At 35.4% G+C, this 25080-nt stretch overlaps 1 protein-coding gene across 5 annotated transcripts in view; it reads right to left on the bottom strand.

Annotated features, from left to right (window-relative positions):
* Positions 1 to 25080, bottom strand: part of CNTN4 (contactin 4) — a 1178424-nt gene that overhangs the window by 271029 nt on the left and 882315 nt on the right. For all 5 annotated transcript variants that reach the window (XM_031954124.1, XM_031954148.1, XM_031954139.1 and 2 more), the window contains one exon: positions 7894 to 7989. In XM_031954124.1, coding sequence (XP_031809984.1) covers positions 7894 to 7989 — 96 coding nt within the window. The remainder of the gene's footprint in view (positions 1 to 7893; positions 7990 to 25080) is intronic.

The raw sequence follows: 25080 nt of genomic DNA, 5'->3' as shown, positions 1-25080 counted from the left end.
AAGGCACATAAAAGACATTATCAAAGACAAAAAAAAGGAGTTTGACTACACATATGTCAGGTTGACTAAGTGGTATACTAGAATCCTGAGATATTAAAACAAAAAAAAGAAGAAAATCTCTACTGAATTGAATAAATGCTATAGGGAGGATTTATAGGAAACAAAGATCAACAGACAGACAAGCAATAACATAAATGATTGAGATTTGCATTAATAAAACAACTACCCCAAACCAATAAAATCAATCTACTGGAGCCATCCAAAATTATATATCTTGATAGGATTCAATATGCATTTCAAAAGCAAATTTACAAGTTCCTCCTTTGGAATTTAGAATTCTTATTTTTCCACAGAAGTAAACTGCAGTTAATATCAGAAGTCTTAAGACTAATTTCTCCTCTCTCCCCATCTTATCCCTTACCTCATGTAGGATCACATATCCACAGATCAGAGGTCATTAAATCTAATCTCTGACTTTGAGAAACTGGTGCATTAAGGATTTTGTGACTTGCTCAAGTATGACTTAGTATGACTCAGAGGTGATACTTGAATCCAAGTCCTTTGATTCCAGAGCCAAGGTCCTTCCCACTATTTCACAGTTCTTCTCTTATTCATAATTGTCATATAATTAAGTGCTATTCTTAGGTCTCATGGAGACTTATGAGACTGCTAAATTGCAGGAAAGTAGGCTCCAGAAGGTATTTTCACTATGGAAAGTCTATAAGCACGAACCCAGTGACAGATAGATTGGGGCTATTTGAATTTAGAGAGGTTCATCATCAGAGGTTGTCCATGGAGTGAAAAATTTTGGATATAGCTTTTCTTGAAGACCATCCAAAGTTTTTCACTCAATGACCTATGTTTTCTAACTCTAGTATCATTGCTCATTAGAATATGTTTCTTCCCTGTCAAGATCCATCTGTCAGATTTCTTAGACCTTAGGGAGGACCTTTATTGGGAGGATATGCTATTTTTGGGGATAGTAGATGGAGGGAACATATCTCATTTGCCTGGCATGAGCTACTTGTTAATTTTCTTTTTCTTTTCATATAACACCTCTTCATGACAATCATTCTTTAGATGTTCTGAATTAGAAATCAGAATGTAATTTCTTGGGTGGGCCACAATCCGGGTATTCAGACTTTTTACTTATGTCCATTGTGAGTATTTCTAAGTGGGACACTACCTCCAAACATAGAGCAAGACTCTTCAAAAATAATGAAAGATGAAGGAAACAAATTTTTTTCTTAAATAAATAATACCAAGAGCATGTAGCTCATCCTGTACCCTTACATATCACAATAGAATATGAACTTCCCAAGGGCATTATCTTTTATTATCTTTTTGATTTTTTTATCTCCAGTGCCTAATACAGTGAATGGCATGGTAGTGATGGGTCAGAGCCCAGGGCCCACTTGAAACTGCATATCTAACTAAGCAATGTGGAGCAATAAAATCTGTTGCTCTCCATTTGTCTCCTGTAAAAATCTCATCCTGACTTTTTATTTGTCTTTTTATAAAAGTTACATCCTAACTTCTTACCTGTCTTTTTCTTTAATAATAATACCTTGTAAAAGACACCCTGTCTTTTTACCTGAATGAAAAGACATCCTGGCTCCTCCCTTATCCCCTTCCTTTGTTCTCTGCAGGTAGGCTGTTAGCCTGCTAGCTAAAGCCCCAAATTTCACTATATGAAACTCTCCCAAGCTTCTTCTAAGGGCCAGACTGTCTCAGGGTTTGATTCATCTGCTATGGTGTCAACAAAATCTTTTGTAATATAACATAATCTCTTTAAATTCTGATATTAGTATTAACATCACCACCACAAACAACAATAATAGCAACAATAACAACAATACAATAATATAGCTGCTATTTCCTTTTATAAACAAAATATCCCAGCAAGGTATTTAGAGGAAAAAAGATCATCTCTAAATCTTAGTTTACTCATATGCAAATAATGAGGATTTCAGATTAGGATGTCAAACATAGTTCTAAATGTATGATCCTATTATCCCCATTTTACAGATTAGATAACTACATCTCACAGTTGAAATGACTTCCCCAAAATCTCAGAAGAGTGAACAGAAAAACTAAGAATACAATGAAAGTGTGTGAAATCTTACTCTGTTATTCTTTTCACTGTTGTAAGCAAAATAAATTAAACAAATATTTCTGTAGCTGACATATGAGGATAGGGAGGTGGTTTAATTGAATCAAATATATAATACAGCAGTCAAAAAAGATCATGCTGTCTTGGATTTCATTAAAAATGGTGTAATGTTCAGAAAGAGGGAGATTATAGTGCTGCTCTTTTCTGCCCTGGTCAGCCCACATTTGGAATACTGTGTTCAGTGCCGGGAATGGCTTTCCTAAGTGGATAGTGGCCAGAGGAGGGAGAAGAATATGGTAATGGAATAGGGAATAGTTGAAGAACCTGGAAATATATATTTTAGAGAAAATAAGACTTAGAGGGAACATGAGGGCTTTATCCAAGTATCTGAAAGGTTGTCACATGATAGAGGAGTTTTCCCAGGGGATGGGATTAGGATAGATGGATAAGAAGTACTAAGACATAAAGTACAAAATTTAAGTTTGATGAAAGAGAAAGCCTCCTAATGATTAATGATGTAAAGAAATGTAATTGGATGCCCCAGGGCCACTTTATTTGGAGTATTCAAGCAAAGACAGGATGCCTATTTGTCCAGCATTTTATTGAATGTATACTTGCTTAGGTACTAGATGGATTATTTTTTCTGAGGCACCATATAATGTTGAAATTCTATACAGTTCTATGAAGTTACCATCTACCTAATCTCTACAGATAGTTAATTCAACAAGTATTCCTTAATCTCGGAATAGAGCAAAATACTTAGAACTGGGGAATATGTCATACTGAATCAATTGTGTGCTACTCTCAATTCTAAGGCTGAATGACTCAGCTGGGACATGCTTGATTTATTTCCACTATACATAAGTATAGATTTACTGGTTGACCTTGAATTATGATGATATTTATGGAGTCTTTGGTGGATTTCAGAATCCTTTCTATATGAAAGTAGGAGACAGTATCTTTGGGAAGATGTGAACATAAAGACTTCACTATATTTTGTTTTAGCAGTCCCATCTATTGACTGCAAAGTGGAATTCTCTCAGTTAAGACTTACTTGTTAAAGCTCTGCATATCCCAGGCTTAGGGTTTTCTGCTTTTGGCTTAACACGACCTTGGCAGCCTGGAAGAGGAGAGATCTGAGCAGAGTGTCCAGTAGAACAGAGGTAGAGAATGTCCTGCTTGCAAACATATAAGGCCCAATTTATGGGGCCCTGCCAAAGCAACTGCAGGCATTGACAAGCTGAAAGCTTGGTACAACAACCTTCCACTGCTTGAGTTTCTAAGTTGATAATTTTGCATAGCTTCTAAATGTTGTTATAAATATCTAAATAGCCCTTGGCAGGAAAAAAAAAAAAAAAAAAAAAAAAAGGTTCCCTGCCCCTGAAGAATAAGAAAGGAAGTAAACAAACATTTATTAATGGAGGAATGAAAGAACAACCCTTGCTCTATATAAAACTATGCAATGTTGCACAGGCTGTTCCAGGGGGGAGACAAAGTACATTAGTGCCAGTAGTACAGAGTTGTGAATAGTCCTGGATACATGTATCTATAAAGGTATCACTCTGTTTTAATTTTGCATGTCTGTGAATACTCTTTCCTATAGACATTGTCTGCTTTGGTGAAATATTACGTGCCTCACTCTTGAGGTAAAATATCATACTATTCATATTCTTACTTTGCCTTCTATTTAACATATTATATGAGTTAGTAGTATCATCTTGGTTTATTTGTTAGTTGGAAAGCACACTGATGTGGGCTCTAAAGCTAGACAGATTCTCCCTCCAAATCCTGATGTATGTTTTAGCAATATAATCACTGCCTCTGGGAACTCCAAGATCTGCTATTATTATTCAAGTTCAGGTTGAATGAGTGAGCCAATGAAAGGGTGTGGGAAACAGACATACAGAAAGAGACTGAGATAAGAGTCAGACAGAGAGAGGACATGTCATGTAAAAGGCTATCTAAACATTATCTCATTTGATCCTTACAATCACTCTATGAGATAGAATTACCAATTCTGGTATCTGTCGGTGGAAAACATGGAATAATAATTAACTTCACAGGGCTGTTATGAAGATCAAATTGTATTACATACATTTAAAGCATTTGTATGCAATATTAGCATGTATCTATTTAAAGCTAGACCTGTTATTTCATTAGTATGGGAGCTTTAACTGAAAAAAAAAATCCTTTCCTGGTCCAGATCAGAACCTGCCTTGTAATATAATGTTAAAGAGCTGCCTGAGGTACTAAGAGTTTAAATTTCTTGCTCAGTGTCACACATTTTTTATATGTCAGATGCTGAACTCACACTCATATCTTCTTGACTCTCTAAGGCTGATTCATTCTGCATTATGCCATGTTCCATCTTTTTGTGCATTTTAAAATTATTACATACCAGAATCTAAAGCAGAATTTCTGAGTGTACTCTCCCATCATTACTGTCTATCTCCCAGATATTTATCTCCCCTCTCACCATCATTGGAGGTGGTTCTATTTTACTTTCTTCCAAAGATGATTCCCCATTATTATTGCCAGAAGCCTTACTATCTTTTCCTTGATTGAATAAGAGGACAGTATATTTCCCTCTCGTGTAATCATTTAATCAACAAAACCTAGTAAATTTACATATGCTAGGCCAATTGAAATCAAAACTTTTCTTGAAAGCCCCATGGCCCACCTGTTTCTTTTCAGCTTTGGTGTAGGTGGAGACCATGGGCTACATAACTAGCTAGTTAAATACCAGTGTAGAAAATCCCTGATCTCACCCAACTCTCTAAAACCTCTTTGTATTTCTCCGATGAAGAAACACCAATGACAAACAGTGTATTTTAGAAACTTTCCAAGGATAAAACCCAAATTTAATATTGAAATCTATGTAACAACATAGAATCTGAATCAAGATACACAGAGTAAGAGCCAGCAAAATGAGGAGACAAACAGTGATGGTGAGATTACTAGAAATACCTGCCGACTGAAACTCATTTCAAAATAGATTAATTGCTGTTCATTTTTCTGTTACCCCGAACTGGCCTGACACATGACGCTGCAGTCAAAATGGGACACACAGCATTGCTTACAATGGATTTCATGCCATTTCTTAGTACCATGCTGATAGAATAAAAGGCTGACTCATTTCCTTCCACTGTTTGATCTCTTATGATTACAACAGGGATGCCATATGCTCGGACTAAAATGCTCAGTGAGCCCAATAATTCAGTGAGCCTGCCAGTCTCAAGGCAGGAAGAAATGCACATACCAGAAACCCAATGACAGAATTCCTATTGTACATTTCATGTTGGTGGATTTCAGGTTCCTGGGAATGAGGGGAAGAGGAACAATTTCATAAAAAATGTTGTTTCATGGGGAAAAAAACAACTCTACTTTATATTAAGATGACCTCTTGCAAATTTTGTCCTTTATTTTCTCAGTCTGCAAAATTTCCTACTTCTTACCAATATGGCCAGTGCTGATGCTTTTGCTAATAAAGCTCATGATGTGAATATTTGTTTTCTTGTCTTTCACCATCACAACTGTCAGGAATGTCAGCGTAGCTCAAGGAATGGGATTTCAAAGTAATGGAGCAGCTGCTAGGAAAGAAATACATATTCTGGGAGACTTTGGTGTAGCTTTTTCATGTGCTTCTCTTTGGGAGAGGGAAGATTTTGGGTTCTTTACAATTCATACACCCATGATTTTTTCATGTGTTTCCTTACCTAAATACAGCATTATATCTATAGAACTTTTTCTTAAGATGCTTTCATTATTCATCCCATTTCTGAAGTTACTCTCCTGCCTATTACTGACTTTATCAAGGAAGATCAATTAGCAGATTCATGAATTATCCCTCCATTTACACTATCATCCCAGAATTAAATGTTAATTTAGTTTTGATAAAAGGTATTTTTATATTTAAACACTGACTAGATTGGAGGGAATGAATACAAGACTCCCACAATTCAGAACTATTAAAAGACTTGTTCCTTCTCAAAGAATTAGGAATGCAGCCAGAGTTTCAGGTCACCTAACACCCAGTGGCATTTTAAAAATTGTCATTGAAAGCACAAAAGGAGCCTAAATCACTGATTTGATAACTCTTTACCCCCACTTGAGACTTCTGCTGAGATGAAGAAAAGTTGACATTTGAAAATAGGACCAAAGACAAAGGAATATTAACAAGTTATTGAAGGAAAAAAAGATGCCAATGGATTGACTGGAAATCCTATTAGTGCCAAGGAGGTATAGAGGAATAGGGTCATATGCAGCCAAATCCATCTTTAGAAATGGGAACAATCCTAGCCTTCAGCACTTAATAGCTGCAAAGCCATGGATAAGCAAACCTTATCTCAGTTTTCTTAGTTATTCAAAGGGAAAACTAACTCCCCTGATCAGGGAGATCAGGACATCTCCCTGATAGGGCTATTGTGAGATGCAAAGGAGATGATATATGGAAAGTGATTTTGAAATGCTATATAAAGTGAACTATCATTATCAAGGAAATGGAACACAATGGAAAGAATATTAGAGAGTAAGAGGACCTGAGTGCAAATTTTAGCTCTACTGTTTATGATCAGTGAAAACTCAGCAAGTCATTTAATTTTTTCCAAGCCTCAGTTTCATCATCTTTACAGTTTTATCATCTTTAAAATGATGGGCTACACTAGAGAGCATCTAAGGTCTCTTAACACTCTTTTATTTTATGATCAACAACTTCAACATCAAAATCATCTAGTATCTTTGGCCTCAGTTACCCAGAGTTGATTTTGCATTTTTTCTAGATTAGCAAAGGAGCTTTTTTTTTGGGTGTTATGGACACATTTGACAGTATAGTAAAATCTATGGACCCTAGTTCAGAATAATATCTGCTGATGTATATAATAAAATTAATAGAATTAGAAAGGAAAGAAATTATGTATTAGCTCTGTATTGGTGGAATCCTTTATTGCACATTGTTCAATACTTGAAGGAGAAATGGTACAGTGAAAAGGATATTGAATTTAAAGTTGGGTTAAAATATCTGAATTTCCACTGACTACATGATAACAAATCACTTGTTTTCTTTTGGTAATAGGGCATTAAGAATTGAGCACATCAGCAAGTCCCAGATTCAAATCTTATTTCAGTTGCTACCCATGTAAGCTGGGATAAGTTACTTAAAGTCTGTGATTCAGTTTCCTCATCCATAAAAAGAGAGATTTAATTTCAATGACTTCAAAGGCTCCAGATCTGTACTTTATTATCACCTTTATCTTAATTTTACTGAATTAAAATTATTTTATTTATTAAATTAAATATTTAGTCTTTATTATATTTTATATTTATCTTTAATCTAGCTCATAGTTATCCATGTATTAAAGTCTTCTTACAGATTTCCTGGCTGCTGTGGTCACTAGATAGTTTTGCTTTCATCTTTACTAAAACCAGATTCTGCTGATAAAGTGGTATCTTCCTTTCAACATCATGTTAAGTCAATAATAAATATTGGCAGCATTAGTTATTTCACTCTATCCAGAAAGATGTCTTTGACAGAAGTTTACTCAGGTGTCATTTCCTCTCGTGCCAGGTAGATATTAAGTGGGATGGAACATTTTCACAATCTGACATTTCACATCCTGATTACAATGGGCACCCAAAATAATTTCTCTTCTGCCCTGAGGGATCATGGAAATCTTTACAAATTGCATCCCCCCCCTGAACTGCTGCCAATCTAGAGAAGAACATTTGACAAGATGAAGAGCAGGTTACTGATGGGCAAAAATGGACTTGGCGGTAGTGCTTACCTCCAGAATGAGGTGGGGGACCACACAAGAGCACCATTCCTTGACCTTGGCGAACAGACACGGTACTTCTTGTTCTTGTTTTGAAGTTTTCCAGATCTGTTGAAAGAGAAGGAAAGAACATTATAACTGTAAACTCCAAAATTGCAGCATATAAGTTTTCTGAATCAGAGAGGGATATTTAATGGAAAAAATTACCTGTATGAAAAATGACATGAAAATTAATTTTTTCCTTTTTCAATGTTCATGTTTTCTAGCCATTTTTATATAATAAATAAATATATAATAAGACTATAGAACCAAAAACTTTAAAGATGGGAAAGAATCATTTAACAGTCCTTTTAGAGGGGCAGGTAGGTAGAGCAGTAGTAGATAGAGCACAGGACTTGGAATCATGAAGACTCATCTTTAGGAGTTCAAATCTGGCCTCAGATATTTACTGGCTGTGTAACCCTGGGCAAATCACTTAACCCTAATTGCCTCAGTGTCCTCATCTGTAAAATGAACTGAAGAAGGAAATGGCAAACCACTCCACTGCCTTTGCCAAGAAAATGCTCCCAAAAGGGGTCATGAAGAGCCAAGCAAGATTGAAATGACTAAATAAAAAACAAAACAAAAAGACAGAGTAATGGACAGAATACCAGACCCAGAGTCAGGAAGTCCTAAATTCAAAACTTTCCAACTTTGAATGCACTCAAACCCTGTCTGCCTCAACAAATGAAGATAATAAGAGAATCTACCTCTTGCGGTTTTTTGTGAAGATCAAATGAAATATTTAGAAAACACTTAGCAAAATATAGTAGGCATTATGTAAATGTTAGTTAGGATTATTAGTATATGGGCTGCCAAATCAAGCACTTAACTATGATTGCTAATAAAAGGATGAAGAAACTGAGGTCCATAGAGGTGAAATTATTTTTCTAGGGTAACAAAACTAGTTAGTAGTAAGGCCTGGTTAGTAATGAACCAAACTACCATGGTCTTCCATTACACCAAACTACCTTATTATCTGTCAATCAAGTGAACACAAGCTTCTCTGTTTTTGGAGCTTCTTATTTTAAGCTTGTAAAAATCAGAGATTTGTAAATGAAAAGCTAAAAGACCTTAGATGACTATTAGGCCTAACCCAATTATTTTACAGGTAAAAAAACTGAGGCACAAGTAGGATAAATGACTTTCTCAAGATCATGTAGGTAATAAGTACTAAGGCAGAATTTGACACCAGAACTTGTTGTGTCCTACTCTTGCCATATTGCTTCTTTCTTAACTGAAAAATTAATTCAACTGTTCTAACTTTTGGTCTATGTGGATTTAGCATTAAGATTTTCCCAATATTTACTGTGAAACTGTGCCAACTCATTTAACTTTCCAGTTTTATCTTTCATTCCTCTCATGGGATGCATTCTCCAGCCAAATCGATCTTCTGGTATTTCCCAAATACGTTTGTGTTACCTGATTTTCCTCTGAAAGTATTGTCATACTCAAAGATAATATTTTTAAAATCACATTTGTACATTATATTAAGTTGTGTAACACACCTTCCGAAGAACAAGTTATCCATTTAATAAGAATTTGTTAAGTCATATATTTCTACCATGTTTAACATACATTGGACTACTTGCCATCTAGGAGAGGGTGTGCGGGAAGTGGAGGGAAATTGGAATATAAGGTTTTGCAAGGGCTAATGTTGAAGAATTATCCATGCATGGAATCTGAAAAATAAAAAGCTTTAATAAAAAAATTAAAAATTAAAAAAAATGAAACAATATTTGCTTTTGAGGGTCTTACATTCTATTCTGGGGAAATAACACACACAGATAATTCAATACAAAAATATATTGGACATATATAGAAAGGACAGCAAAGCAGAAGGGTGTAGTGGAGGAGAGTGTATCCAAGATATACAAGGCATAGTATAAATATATAGTACTAATTATAATATATGTATGCATCAGTATCTGAGCTTAACTTTGAAAGAAGGGAGAGAATCTAATGAGTATGGATGAGGAAAGTCAGCACTGTGCAAAGATACAGATTAGAAATGAAATAAAATGAATGACTAAGACAGTACGGTTGAAGCATATAATGTACTGAAGAGGGCAACATCAAAGATTTAAAAAAATAGGCTGAGACCCAAATTAAAAGCACCCAGAATGCTTATGGTATTTTACAGTTTTCACATAGCTTTATATCTGTTATATTATCACATATGGTTCTCACAATAACACTGTCAAATAGATTCTATTATTATCCCCATTTTAGAGATGAGGAAACTGAGGTACACAAAGATTAAGTAGCTTATCCAGTATCATAGAGTCAATAAGAATCTGAGGAAGGATGTAAATGTGCCTTCCCAGGTCCAAGTCAGCTATTACTGCCTCCAACCCAAATTGTCTATAGCTCTGAGCCATTTCTTGTAAAGTTTTATCAACTTTCACAGCCCTTTCATACAATTCTATGAGTTCCTTGAGGACATAATCCATCTCTTATGCTTCCACAATGTGTAGAAAAGTCTTCTATACATAGATGATCCCAAAATAACTATTGATGGAGTGAGCGGTATATTTGGTACCCTGAAACCTTCAAATACCTGATTTTTTATCCATAATTTTTAGCATTAATGGAGACAAAGACCGACCAAGATCTTCACTCAGAATTCCTCTTAGAAATATATTCTATTGAAAAACAACCAAAAAAAGAAACAGCATGGAAAGGTCTAATTGAGTGAATATCTTGAAACTCACTGCCTGATTTCTGAGTGCTAGAGCACAGGTTCCATGAATATTTTCAAAGCTAATTTGGATTCATTCAGAGAATTGGAGGCATAATGATTTATGACAAGTTTTTAAAATGCTATAGTATTCATTGGGTGTTATTTTTGTGTATATTTTCTTTTTACCTCAAATGTCTCTTAGATCAATCAGCCCTTAATTCTGTTAATAAAAGGATACACTGCTGAAGGGATCCAGAGTTATGCCTGGAAGTGAGGCAGCCCAGACAAGCATTTCATTCCATTATCAAATAGCAAACATTTATTGGCTAGCTGCTACCTCTACATGAGAAGCTCTAGGGGACTCAGTGATGAATAAGATTTAGTCTCTGCTCTCTGGGGGTTTGCAATCTATCTGGAAGAGAGCAGAAGTTGCACACATGAAAAGATGTCACTGCAAAACAGTAAATGTAAGAGCTGAATGAATGGCGATAGGAACTCAGGGTAGGGGAAAAGATCATTTTCAAGGGGCATTTCAGGCTCAGAAAAGGCAAGAGTAGATCTCAAAGGCTGGTTCTTTTCTTTTCTTTTCTTTTCTTTTCTTTTCTTTTTTTAAATTTAAATCTGCCCTTTTTGGATACAAGGGCAAGTAGTCCAAAGATATCCTAGTAATTCAGACAATTGATAAAAAAAAATTTATTTGTGTGTATTTATCAAGTGCTTTTACAATGATTGTGAGCCTCTAAAAAGGAAATATGTAACCCTGTGCCAAATTCTGACCTTAATCATGCCCATTTAGAGTCAGAGTTCCAAATAGCAACAAGCTCTCCAGCTAATGGCTGCTGAGGCTAATCAAGGGGCAATGTTCAGAAATGTTCAGCCTGGGAAGCACTGTTGGGCCTAAATTGGTTTTTTCAGCCATAACCACCCACACAGATGGTAATTACAAACAGTTAACTTCTTTTCTAATAGGGAGGAAAATGCATATGTCTTTGTAGTACTTTTTGTCCAGACTTTGTTGGATTAATGTTTTTATCCAAATCCTTGCTGCTGCTTTGACAGGTAATCTCTGCCCCTTTCACCCTCCCCTCCACCTCCCACCACTCCAAATACAAACTAGGAAAGCAATAGACTACATCACAGATATTCTTTTTTCTTTTAGCAATAAACTGAATCTGTCTTCATAAAAACAAAATGAGTTTAGTTTATTCAGTCCTGAAACTGGCTATTTCATTGTTAGAATAATTAAAGCTTGTTATTCATTTAAAAAAGTCATCAGACCTGTGATTTCATCAATGAAAAGAGCTCTGGGTGAGGAATCAACCCATTAGTGCCTAACACATAGTAGGTACCTAATTAAATGATTGATGTTGAATTTACCAATGCAGTTGTACATCTTCAAGGCAACTTAGAGTTTTAGAGAATTACCCAACTGTTTAGAGATTGAGTGACTTCCCCAAGAACATGTGAACAGTGACTGCCAGATTCAAGACTCAAACTGAGACCTTCTTGACTTGGGGGTCATCTCCTCATTCCCTGAACCTTAGCATAAACAAAAATAGTTTCATTGGATTTTCCAATTTTCAGGGAATAAAGAGGTTAAGTGTATATATTGGAATAAAGATTTGGGTTGGTGTCATGTAAAGTCTTTACTCCACTCCCCGACTATTCACTGTGGATATGGAGACAAAAAAAGTATAGGAACACAGAAGGAAAAGTAAAAATTTGAAGACAGGCAAAACATAAATATATTGAAAAACAAGATTATTATGCTGTTTAAAGGAAAACTAAAAGGAGGCACAGTGGATAGAACACCATGTCTGGAGTCAGGAAGACTTGAGTTCAAATTCAGTTTCAGATACTTCCTAACTGTGTAACTTTGGGCAAGTCATTAACTTTGTTTGCCTTAGTTTCCTCATCTGTAAAAATGAGCTAAAGAAGGAAATGACAAACTATTCCACTAACTTTGTCAAGAAAATCCCAAATGGGGTCAAAAGAGTCTGACAAAGGCTGAAATGATTGGACAATAATAACAAGAAAATTAAATTAATATTCTATTGTTCCTTAATCCTTTTAATCTACACATTATCCAGGCTTTGATAGCAGTTTCACAACCTTACCATTGGTCTGTTTATATACTTTTCATGGAAGGACTTGGTATAAAGGTTTGCTTTTGGCTGTGTTTTGAACTATTGGCATTTTGAAATGGAACAGACATACTATTAATTCAACATTAATTGCAAGGCAATCTGCCAGGAATTAAAGGTAGTACAAAAAATGAATGGACCATGGGCCCTGGCCTCAAGTAGTTTACAATCTAGTAGGGAAATCAAGGAAGTTTCTAACTATGCTACAAGTCACACTGTGATACATGAATAAGAAAAAAAAAATGTCCTCTGAGAGTTATGGTGATGCTATTCTTGGAATGTGTTTTATACCAGTTTTGTTAGCAATTATGTGCTAAGGCTGTATTTGTGTGTTATATGATTTGTGGTGATAATAACTGTTCTTTTATTTTATTTTTCTACTGAATACATTATCAGTTTTTAGCATGATTAGATAATAGTCTATACTGTTTAGAGGCTAAAGCTTATCTTGAAGTAGTAGAAAAACATAACACATATTCAAGGGATTTATTTGTGAAATTCCTAGAATAGTAAATGTGGACAAAGGTCTTAAAGCTGCAAGCTGAGATAAATAATATTATTAATAATAAAAACTTTAATATATAAAAAATTGGAATTCAGGCCTCCAGAATAAATCATAGAAAGATGAGAGAGAGAAAGAGAAAGAGAGAAAAGAAAATCCATGTCACATATTATCTGCCTAGAAAGTCATTGAATGATTAGAACTAGGAAACAGAGAGTTTATAAGGTGAATTCCCTGCTTTTCTTATCATCTTATAATAAACCCTTGTATACAGACTACAGAAAATATGACTTAGGAAGAAGCAAATAATCATTGAGAAGTAATAAAGGAAAACCAGAAAGAACGAGGAATTCTTTTAGGTCATCACCAAAGGACTACTAATCAGCAAGACCAATAGGAAGAAAGAAAACCAAGGTCAAGAAAAGGGCATAAGGGAAAAAGAAAATGAGTTTGAAAAGAGAAGGTTGGCCTTGAGATAATCTAGTTTTTTATTAAAAAGAAATAAGAGAAAAGAGTCTGTTACAGAAATCAGTTGGTCTATATTGGAAAAGGACAATTTTCTTCTTTCCAGGCTCATTAGAGATGATATGATGGAATAACTTTTGAAGAGGAAATGAGAATATCCTTCTCTTTGTTATTTCTTCTACCCATCCAGAAAAAAAAAACACAGAAAAAATACACAAATTCAAAAGATGTCAAATGACATCTTTATCATACATAAAATTTCATAGGATATGAATTATAGAATCACAGACACATAGAAAAGAATTTGCTTGAAGAGCTTTAGTGAAAGAATATCCACTAATTCTTGGGAAAGTCTATCCAACTTCGGGGTAGTTTTAACTATTAGGAAATGTTTCCTTATAATTGAGCATAAGTCTGTCTTTGCAATTTGTACCTATTGCTTCCAAATTCAGTCTCCCCAAAGAATATGTCTAATTCCTAGTCCTCATGACAACTAGAAAACATAATCTCCTTAAGACTTTGAATCTCTAAACTAAACATCCAACATTACTACAACTGATCATCATATGGTATCACTTTGACACCCTTACAATTTTGTAGATCTTTTTTCTCAACTATTGCAGCTTATTAATTTCTTTCCTAAAATATAGCAACTAAGTCTGGCAATAGAACAAAGATTAATTTGACCAACTACAAGAGCATTTTCAACGTCTCTTATTCTGGGCAACAATTTTTAGTGAACAAACCCTAGTACACATTAACTTTTTTGACTGCCATGTTGGATTTGTGATCCACTCTAAGTCCTAGACATTTTCAGATGAATTGTCTCCCCTTCCTTCATTCCTCATCCCTAACTTATCCTTGGAATAAAAAAAGTATATGTTATTATAATTTTACAAGTATTAACGTTTATCCAGGTTAAATTTCATAATATTACAATGATCTTTCCATTTCGTTCTCATTTGTATACATCATTTCTGTTTAGCTGCTATTTGACAAGAAGTTACTCATTACTGATTAAAGGCAGTTGAGTTATTATCTCATTACTTCCTGCCACTATATTCCCATATGAATAGAACTTAACAGTACATGCTGCTGCTTGATACCCTCCTCTCTCCTTTAGCTAGTTGCTTATTATTGAATTACATATACTCTTTTCATAATGGTATAAATCCTAGGCCAAGCCCCATTTGTCATTGTTTGGGACCCCATTTACTCAGATTAAATGTAAATAGCAGTCATTTCTGCTTTGACACAGCAGAAACCCTAACATCTTCTCCTCTTAGATTCATTTATTTTTTTCACTTGTTTAGATTTCTTTGGACTAGGTGAAAAAGGAGATTCTTTGACTCAATTGCTAAGGCCAAGATCTTCCATTTCATTTAGGGCCTTCTCCAGTCATCTTGATCTATATTTTGCTCCAAGTCCCCGATGGCTCTGGAGGGGACAGTAAGGCAGGTGACCTTGTACAGCCCTCCCTTATTAAATCCAGTTCACTTGCAGATCATGTAATCACCTCCCTGATATCATAGTCTCTTCAAGAACAAAAGACAAACAAGAACTGGAAAGGATCTTAAAAGTCAGTGAGTTCAAGTTCTTGCTTTTTACAGATGAAGAAACTGAGGGCCAAAAGGATTGTTATTTACCAAAAGTCAAACAATACACCTGGGATTTGAATTGAAGATCCAAATTATATGCCTTAGACTTTAAATCCTGTGTTCTTTTTGCTGTTACAAGAAAATTTAAGATTCTGAACCAAGCAGGCAAATTTGATAATAGATAATACTATGAATCTTGTTTCAGAGTCTCAAAATTTCTTGCAACATATACTTTGAGCATTTGCATATAGACACCTGAAGATATGGGGTTTATCTCTGGTTTCTATATGTTCTATTTCCTATAGAGTGCTGGATATTTTTGTCATCTCTCGGTCTCTTCTCTCTCTCTCTAATCTTGTAGCTATTCTCTATAATCCTATCTATGCTAGAAATAATGAGTCAGCTTTTTAAATCTAACCACCCCTTCTCATTTCAAGTCCTTTTGTTTAGATTTTCAAGGTTGATTTATTTTAGGGATGTTCTATTCAGACAGGAGCCCATAATTTCTATATTTTAAGTTACAATCCAACAATACAAATACCGTTCTTAGACATCTTCTTAGCTATTTGTTTTTATACCTAATCTGCATTTTTTTTTTTTTTTTGGAAATGCCTGCCTTTAATTTGCAGCAGTGATAAAAAAGAGAAAACATTCCCTGTACTTCTAAAATTTTCAGTTTTTATCTAGCATTTTATCCCTAAACAGAGCTAAATTCCATTGTAAAATATAATTTGTCCATATGACTCACTTGAAATGAATCATTGGTTTTGACCACTCTTGGAATGCTCATTTCTGTGTTATGTGCTAGAAATATAGCAGACCTCTCTCTTGCTAATGTCAGGTCAACAACTATCTCAGAAAGGATTCCATAGCCATCACTGCTTCTTTTTCTTTCCTCGGAGCCATATGAAGTAATCATTCATCAATAAACAATGATAAAAGTTTTCATTGATCACCTGGTATATGATGGACATTATGCTAAGTACTAGAGTTATAAAGTCACTTACCCTCAAGTAGCCACTATCAGACACTTGTTATTTGACATCTCTCCTGATAACACTTGTGATTTATGTCACTGTTCCCTGGAATGGAAGCTGCTATTATCTAAGAAGGTTTAGGTTCTTTCTCTACAGGAAAAGCTTCATGTGTACTCCATAGTTCTTATATCCATAGATTTATGACATCAGAAGTCATTTAGCTCATCTAGTACCATTACTTCATTTTATATATGAGGAAACTGAGGCACAAAATAAGAGGATATTTTTGCTTCACTCCTTACTTCCCTTCTGGGCTTCCTTCTTCTACAGTGATCCTGCAATCTCAATTTGGAAGATCATTCTGCTCCTGGGCTCCTCAGGATTTATAGACTGTTTAGGCAGTCACACACACACATACACACACCCACACACACACAGTTAAGAACCCCTGCTATTTTCTCTTTCAGGAAATTGCACAAAACATTGATCATATATATTAATTGCTTACCCATGTCCCCAAAATAAGTATTGTTACTACATTCAACTTGCCCTAAATGCTTGATTTAGGAGAGTTCCTCAGTCCTCACTCTGTCATCATTTTTCTTAATATTCCAGGTCAAAATAAAAAAAAAAATACTTCTGGTTATCAACTCCTGTGGTCATTTTTTACTCTGTCTTCTTCCAGTGATGAATTCTTAGAAACCTCTTCATATCTTCTTATTTCATGATTACATATTGCCATAGGATGTCATGGCCTTTCACTAGTTTAAAATTCAAGTCAGCCTTATGAAGAATTCCCTTTCCTCTTTTCGTCTGGATATCATATTCAATCAACGGTATTTAGCTGGTTATTAGATGAAGAATGATGAAACAGGAAAGCAAAAAGGGAAATCAAAGAGGAGAAAATGGAAGTATGAAAAGAAAGGGAAGAAGAAAAAGAGAAAGGGAGAGTATATCAACAAAGTAGTGAAGTGAAAGATGGACATAAAGAAAGAAGTAGATTTATGGCAGAGAGAAAGAGATTTTAAAAAGTGATAAATAGTTTAAAACTGAGAGACAATGAGAAGAGACCATACTGGCCAGGACCTATTCTTCCTGTGGTCAAAGTCCTCTCTCCTAAAACTCTCCCTTGTTGCCCAGAGGCAGACCATAGGGAGAGGGATAGAGGCTAGATCTGTTTATCTATCTATCTATAGAGAGAAATATATATATATATATATATATATATATAATATATGTATAGATAAATACAAATTACATATATAAATACATACATTCTTATGTGGGTATATATATACATGCACACATACGTGTGTATAGAGGTATTAGGCATTTGTATTAGGAAATTGGTATTAGTTATTATATTAGGAAATACATGTAGCTACTTTCTCTGTAAGTGCTTTTCCTAGAATCTAAGAGATTTCCCTTTAGCACTAATGGCTCACATGGTCAGTATGTCAGAAGTGAAAATTAATCAAAGTCTCCTTTTTTTCCAGACCAGCGTTCCATGGATGATAACATGCTTCCTCTGATTACTAAACCACACGACATTCAAACTGATTCTTCTAAGTTCACTATTGTATATTTTATTAGACTTTGTTTTTTGGCCTCTTTAATTCCAGCAGCTCATTCAGAAAAAAGAAATCAAAATCCATAAGACCTGCAAAGGCCAAGACCTATTCTTGATGTTCAAACCCTTCAGGTGAAGGGAGCAAACCATGCATTATTGAAGGCATTGAGTGAGAATGATGAGGGCCACGAGGTTTCCTTTACCAAAAAAAAAAAAAAAACAAGCAAAAGGAAATCAGTGAGGGAAAAGTTAACAACTCCAACTCCAACCAAAAAGACAGTGATAGCAGAAGATGGGAACAATCCATCTCATTTTGCAAGACACTCCTTCTGTGTCTGAGCAAAAGACTAAACCAACAAGCAGTTTTCTCTCTGCTGTAATTGTGCTCAGAGGCAGGGATGTAAGCATTCCGATGAACCAAATTCTCTTCCACTTCAGGGTAGGATAGTGAAAACTGTCTTAAAGATAGTTTGACCCTGGGATGATTACTGAATCTCTTTCCCTGAAGACCTTTCCAGAGATAATGTCAGCTTAAGCAATGTAGGCAGCCTGGATTTACAGACAGGCAACTAACAAATGAACCATGCATACAAATGACAGCTAGTCTCAACTCCTGATGCTGCCTGAGTTAGCCCTGACATCTTGCAGCTGCTGTGGCTGCTGCTGTTTCCATGGGTACTGCTAAGAGAAGTGGGGACGGGAGAAACCTTGGATTTCCTCTACAGAAATGAAGAAAGAGAGGTAGCTATTGAAAGCAAGAACCAGAGGATCTAATCTCAGGAATTTTCTCTCTATTCCTAATGTCTTCCCTTATATTGCCTGAAGATCTGCATTCAAATCTCAACTCAGTCATTTTCTACCTGATTTATCCTAAAAATGTCACTTACCCTAAGTTTACTAATCAGACTTAGTTTACTTATCTGTAAAATAAAGGGATTAGACTCAATAGCCTTGATGATTATTCCATTTCTAAATCTATACTATTACGACTTAATTGCCTGAAATGTCCCACAGATATCTGGGTTAACAAATATTTCCTTTTAAAAATTCAAATAGTTTTGGAAAGCTGAGTGATAATAATAATTTACAAATTAGTGTAAGTGGATCCAAGCCATGATTTTCTTCTTTACACCAAGCCAAGAGGGTTTGTATCTTGCCAAAGAAATTTTTCATTAAGATGGAGGGTGGGTACATAATTACTAACAGTGTTATAAGAGTCAAGGGAGGGGCAGAAGAGCTAGTTAGGTGTGTAGCTATAGAATATCCTCTAGGTTGGAATAGGGTAAGGGCCATGGGGCCAGGAGAAGGCAGCTGAAGGCAGTTGAATTTCAAAGAGGAGCTTTCTGCTTCAGAATTTGACTTGACCCTTGTGTCTACCTCTTCAATATGGAATGGAAATTAGGATTATAAAATCACAGATTTAGATTTGGAAGGGTTCTTCAAGTCCGGTAGTCCAACTCCTTCATTTTACAGATGGGAAACTGAATTCCTGAGAGATAATGTACCCAATCACATCTGAACTGTCAGTAACAGAGCTAGGATTTGAACCTTTTCACTGTGCCACATCACCCCTTCCTTGTCACCATTATAGGGGAAGCCGCCTGCTTTCATGGCTGATGTTATTACTGGAGTTCCAAACTGTGCTTTGGGGAAATAGTCTTGGAACTAAGCCCTGATTTTTGGAATTAAGCCCTGATTTTCGACATTTTGTTTTATGTTGAATTTTTTTTCACCAATTCTAAATAACCAACCTAAAGGGTGCATTGTGGGGACATAAACTGTGTGTGTATGTTAGAGATTACCTAGGGTTTGGACATTTCTTTCTTTAAATGTGAAGTTAGGAACCTGTGTTGGGGAAACCTGTGAAGAGAATTAATCTTCTTCATTTTATTTCCACTTTTTCTATGGGGAAACATTGGCTGGAAGAAAAAAAAGTGAGCAGAGAAGTCTGTTAATTTATTTATAAGGCTGGGCTGAATAGAGCAAAAAAGAAATAGACTATGTGGACTCTGGGTATTTTTTTCCTTTCTTTTCCAGTTTTGAATGGGAATTATAATCTCTCGCCTTTTACTCTTAGCAAAGGGAAGGCTTATTCCTTTCTCAAGCTGTAGTTATATTTTAATAGTCTTTCAGTTCTTTAGTCCCTTAGTCTAGTCCTATATTCCATCCTCCTCTGCTTCTTTCTAAATCTTTCTCATCCTCCATTACTCAAATGCACTTTATCCAAGGAGCCTTCCCTGATCTCTCTTACTTCCCCCATCCCAATTTGTTAGCACTCTGTCCTTCCTTAAATTGCTTTGTATTTGCCTAATTCTATTAGGGTAGCATTGTGTCTTGTATGTAAAAAGTACTTAAGTATTTTTAGCGTTTTTAATTTCAACAATCATTGTCTCTTTTTAGCTTAACCCAAAACTAAGACAAGATGAAGCTTCTTTAGATAACTTATGACCTTATCTCACCTCAAAAAAGATTCAAAATTTCTTTTATTGAAAACTGTGTTTTTATTATGTTTTTCAAGAGAGTTGATGGAACATGATAACATCTTAATAGAATTAATACTATGATCTCTTGGACATGAACTTTTGGTATTTGGATTAGGTAATGAATCAGTGTTGGCAGTTAGGTGATGCACTAAGTAGAATATTGGACTTGGAGTCAGAATCACTCATCTTCCTGAGTTCAAATTTAGCCTCAGACACTTGCTAGTTGTGTGACCCTGGACAAATCACTTAACTGTTTGCCTCAGTTTCCTTATGTATAAAATAAGCTAGACAGTGTTTCTATCATTATATCTCAAAGAGATCTTAAAGGGGAAAAAGGAACCCAAATGTGCAAAAATGTTTGTGGTAACTTTTTGTAGTCGCAAGAAACTGGAAACTAAGTGGAGCCCATCAGTTGGGGAATGGCTGAATAAGTTATATCATATGAATGTTATGGAATATTATTATTCTGTAAGAAACGATCAGCAGGATGATTTTAGAGAGGTCTGGAGAGACCTACATGAACTGATGCTAAGTGAAAGGAGCAGAACCAGAAGATCATTGTACATAGCAACAAGAAGATTATATGACGATAAATTTTAATGGACATGGCTCTCTTCAACAATGAGATGATTGAGGCCAGTTCTAATGATCCTGTGATGAAGAGAGCCATCTACACCCAGAGAGAAGAGTATGGGGACTGAGTGTGGACCACAGCATAACATTTTCACTCTTTTTGTTGTTGTTTGCTTGCATTTTATTTTCTTTCTCATTTTTTTCGTTTTGATTTGATTTTTCTTGTGAAGCAAGATTATTGTATAAAGATGTATGCATATATTGAATTTAACATATATTTTCACCATGTTTAACATATATTGGATAACTTGCTCTCTAGGGAGGAGGTTGAGGGAAGGAGGGAAAAAAAACTGGAACACAATTTGCAAGAGTTAATGTTGAAAAATTATTCATGATATGTTTTGAAAATAAAAGTCTTTAATAAAAAATAAATAAAATGAGCTACAGAAAAAAATGGAAAACCTATCTTTGCTACCTTTGCCAAGAAAGTTCCAAATGGGGTCAGGAAGAATCAGACTCAAGTAATTAAACTACTCAAAAACAACAAAAATATACCAACAAGCATTTATTAATCTGGAAATGCAAAGAAAGGCAAAAAACATGGTCCCTGACTACAGGTAGTCCATCGTGGAACTAGATAAGACGACATGCTAAGAAATATGGACATGCAAGAAAAGCCTCCTACAGAAAGTAGGATTTGATCCTAATCTTCTAGAAAGCCTGGAGGTGAAGGTTAGGAATAAGAGAATTCCAGACAAGAAGATCAGACAATGAAAAGAAATGAGAGTCTGCAAATGGATTGTTATGCGCAAAGTAGAGCAAAAAGCCACTATAGTTAGATAAATGTTTGTGGAGGCAGGATAGTTTAAGAAAACTAGAAAAGTTGAGAGAGAGGCAGAGTATGAACAATTTCAAAAGTCACACAGAGGATTTTGTATTTGATTCTAGAGATAATAAGGGAGCCACTGGAGTTTACTGAGTGGGAGAATGCTAAAGTCAGATCTGTGCTTTAGGAAGATCACTTTCATAGTTGAATGAGGAGTACTTTAATAAGAAGTATGTCAAATAAATCCAGTATATAAATCTTATGTGTTAAATATCTTAGAACTCCCTATTTGTAGATAAGATTAATCTTAAAATATTTTTTATTGAAAGTCTGATAATGCTATCTTTGTAAAGGGGTTGAATTTTTCCAATTTTACAGTACTATAACAAAAGAAGGAAGACTGTAAGAAGATACAATGGCTGAGAAACTACAATAAGAATGGAAGATACTTCAAATCACCCAATCAGAGGGAGTTCCAGGACAAAGGAAGCCAAATACATTTATATGTAATGGAAGCTTGAGAGTATATTGAATATGCTTGGATGATTCAATTCCTTTTGGGAATAGAAGACAGAAGCTCCTTTTAGAAACCATAATGAAGTTGGATGAAAGTGCCTTGTGTTCCAATGTTGAGTATACACAGATATTCTGTCACTGGTTCTGATCTGCTCACCAGGATAAAGAAATTGAGTATTGATTAGTTGTGTAACTGGAACCTGAGTTTATTTAAAAGACCAAAGTGACATAGTCTTTATTCTTGCCAGGATGTGTTCCAGTCAAGAAGCAAGGACTATGGAAAACGTTTGGTAGTAGGAAAGGTTTCAAACCTTTATTTCCCTTCTGGGGCCATCAAAGTATGGTCCAAAAGTTCATGACCCTATTGTTGCTTCTGTCTCTGTTGTATTTATTATTTTAATTTTTTTAGGTGAAGAAATTTTGGAGGCATATATAACCTTTTTAACTTTGAAAGGTCAGAAATTTGAACAACCAGTGACTGGGAGCCTGAGTACATTCTGGGTTTTGTAAGCAGTCTTCCTAGCAGTGAGGCCCCAAGGAATAAATTAGGGATATAGCCAGAAATATTTGAGAGGAAGACTGAAAGTGAATCTAGAAATGATTTCAAATTTGGAAATGAACTTGGTGGGATCAATGTTAGGAAGAAACTGCTTTAAGTGTAGTCGATCTTCCCAGGAGCCAAGGAAGCATAGGGGAGAATGTGCCATCAATATCTAGAGGAAAACATTAACTTCTGCCTTTGCTATAAACTTTTGCAGTAAAAACTTCTTTTTAAAATATTTGATATTAAGTGGTTAAATGAAACTGGGGCATTAATCACTGATGTTTAAAGTGGGGAAAACATACTGAGATGGGGTGAAAATTTATAGCAACAGAGAAGAGACAGCCTTTTATTTCTCAGAGCTATAATGAAAAATTACACAGAAAAATAGAAAGGTTATATAACATTGCTATTGGGAGAGTTTAGAAGAAATGCATAAAGAAAAAGATAGAGATGAGTATCCATCTGTTCTTATGAAAGGTGTATGATAGTAATGACATCTCATCAATATCAATCATTTGGTCTTGATATTGATATTTGTCCCGCTTCCTTCATACAATGAATATGAAGTAGTGAATAAAATAGAAACAAGTGCTTATATATCCAAAAGGGCTTATTTATTCTTCTAGAAGAAGCATGGTAATAAATTCAAATAAATAAAACTGAAAGCTGCACAGCTTTTGCCATACATTTTCAGGGGCTGGACTCTATGCTGCCTCAGGAAGACAAGACTGGAAGTGACTAGTTAATTAAACTCCTTGAATGTTAATCTGGGAGACAATAAGGAATCATCCAAATTTATTTAATGGAATGGGGGAGGTGATATTGTTGGGCTTCTGCTTTAGGAAAATCCCTTTGATGACTGAATGGAGGATGGATTGCTGTGAAAAGAGATTTGAGGAAGGCAGACCCATCATCAGACTGTTACAATAGTTCAGGAGTGAGGTGATAGGACTTGTACCAGAGGGTAGTAGGGTCAGAGGAAATAAGGTGGTGGACTCAAAAATGTTGCAAAACCAAAATCTATAGGTCTTGGCAATAGATTTGATATGGGAATTGAGAGAGAATGAGGGGCTTAGATTGGAACCTTGATTTTGATCCTGAGGGACTAGGAAAGATGGTGTTGCCCTCAACAGTAATCGAGAAGTTATTGGGGGTTGGGTTTGGAAGAAAAGACAGTGAATTTGATTTTGGAGAATTTGAATTTAAGATGTTTACTAGATATCCAATTCAAGATGTCTGAAAGATATGAGATTGGAGGTCTCCTTCAATTCTTTAAAAACAGCATTCTGAGAAATAATCCAGAGGCCTCACTGGAGGGTCAAAGGGATCACCTAATACCAAAATAATTTAAGATTCCCCCCTTTTAAACTTCATTTCAAGTTCCATCTCTTCTGAGAAGTCCTTATTAATATCCCACAACCATTTAGTGCTCTTTCCTTGAGTTTCTTACAAGATAGGGGCTATTCATTTTTGTAGCTGCCTCTTTACTCCTCCCAGCACAGTTTTTGGCACATAGTAGGTGTTTTATACATTTCACTGTTCCCAATTTTCAGTTAACCCATAGTTTTAAATATCTTCTGGTAAAATTAATACTTTGTGATTGATCTTTCACTTTTAAAATGATTTTTTATAGATAAAATTGCTTCACTCTTTTCTTCCTTTTCATTGTGTGCCTTTCCACAATATCTTTCTGTTCCCCATTTTTCCATCTCATGTCTCTTGCCTTACCTCTCTGCTGTGCCCTACTTTATCTAGACTCTTGTTCTACTTAGAAAGCCAAAGAATAACTCAATTTAAAATGTTTCATTTCCCCGTGTGTTCAGTAAAAAATGTATACCTACCTAACTCACAGGGTTATTGTGATTAGTGAGATAGAGCCTTGTAAATTGTTTTGTCCCCCTTAGGTGCCCTAAAAATGCAGACTATTATTACCATCGTTTTTCTCTGCAGGGTTCTCCTATCTCCTTTTGACTGAGAGTATTGCTCATCCTGTGCTTTTGAGCCCATTCTTACAGAGCATGATGCAAATGCTTCACCATATCGTCAAGGAACAAAGGCACCGAAAGGAAAGCAAACCAATGAAGAATTCATGTAGGCAGCCAGGCTCATCCTCTTAGCCCCGGGGGGGGGGGGGAAAGGGGGAACATATTGACTTGGGCAGGTTATACTTCATTGGAATGGTTGAAATTTTACTTGTGGGCCTATAGGGGCAGCAAGAGTGGTCGTGTTAATACCAGGTGCTTTCTATAGGAGGTTTGTGATATGGAAAGGCAGGTCTT

Source organism: Sarcophilus harrisii, chromosome 1 (assembly GCF_902635505.1).
Source record: "Sarcophilus harrisii chromosome 1, mSarHar1.11, whole genome shotgun sequence".
In the NCBI taxonomy this organism is placed as follows: Eukaryota; Metazoa; Chordata; class Mammalia; order Dasyuromorphia; family Dasyuridae; genus Sarcophilus; species Sarcophilus harrisii.
The sequence above is the reverse complement of the archived record's forward strand: the minus strand, read 5'-3'. Positions and strand labels throughout refer to the sequence as shown.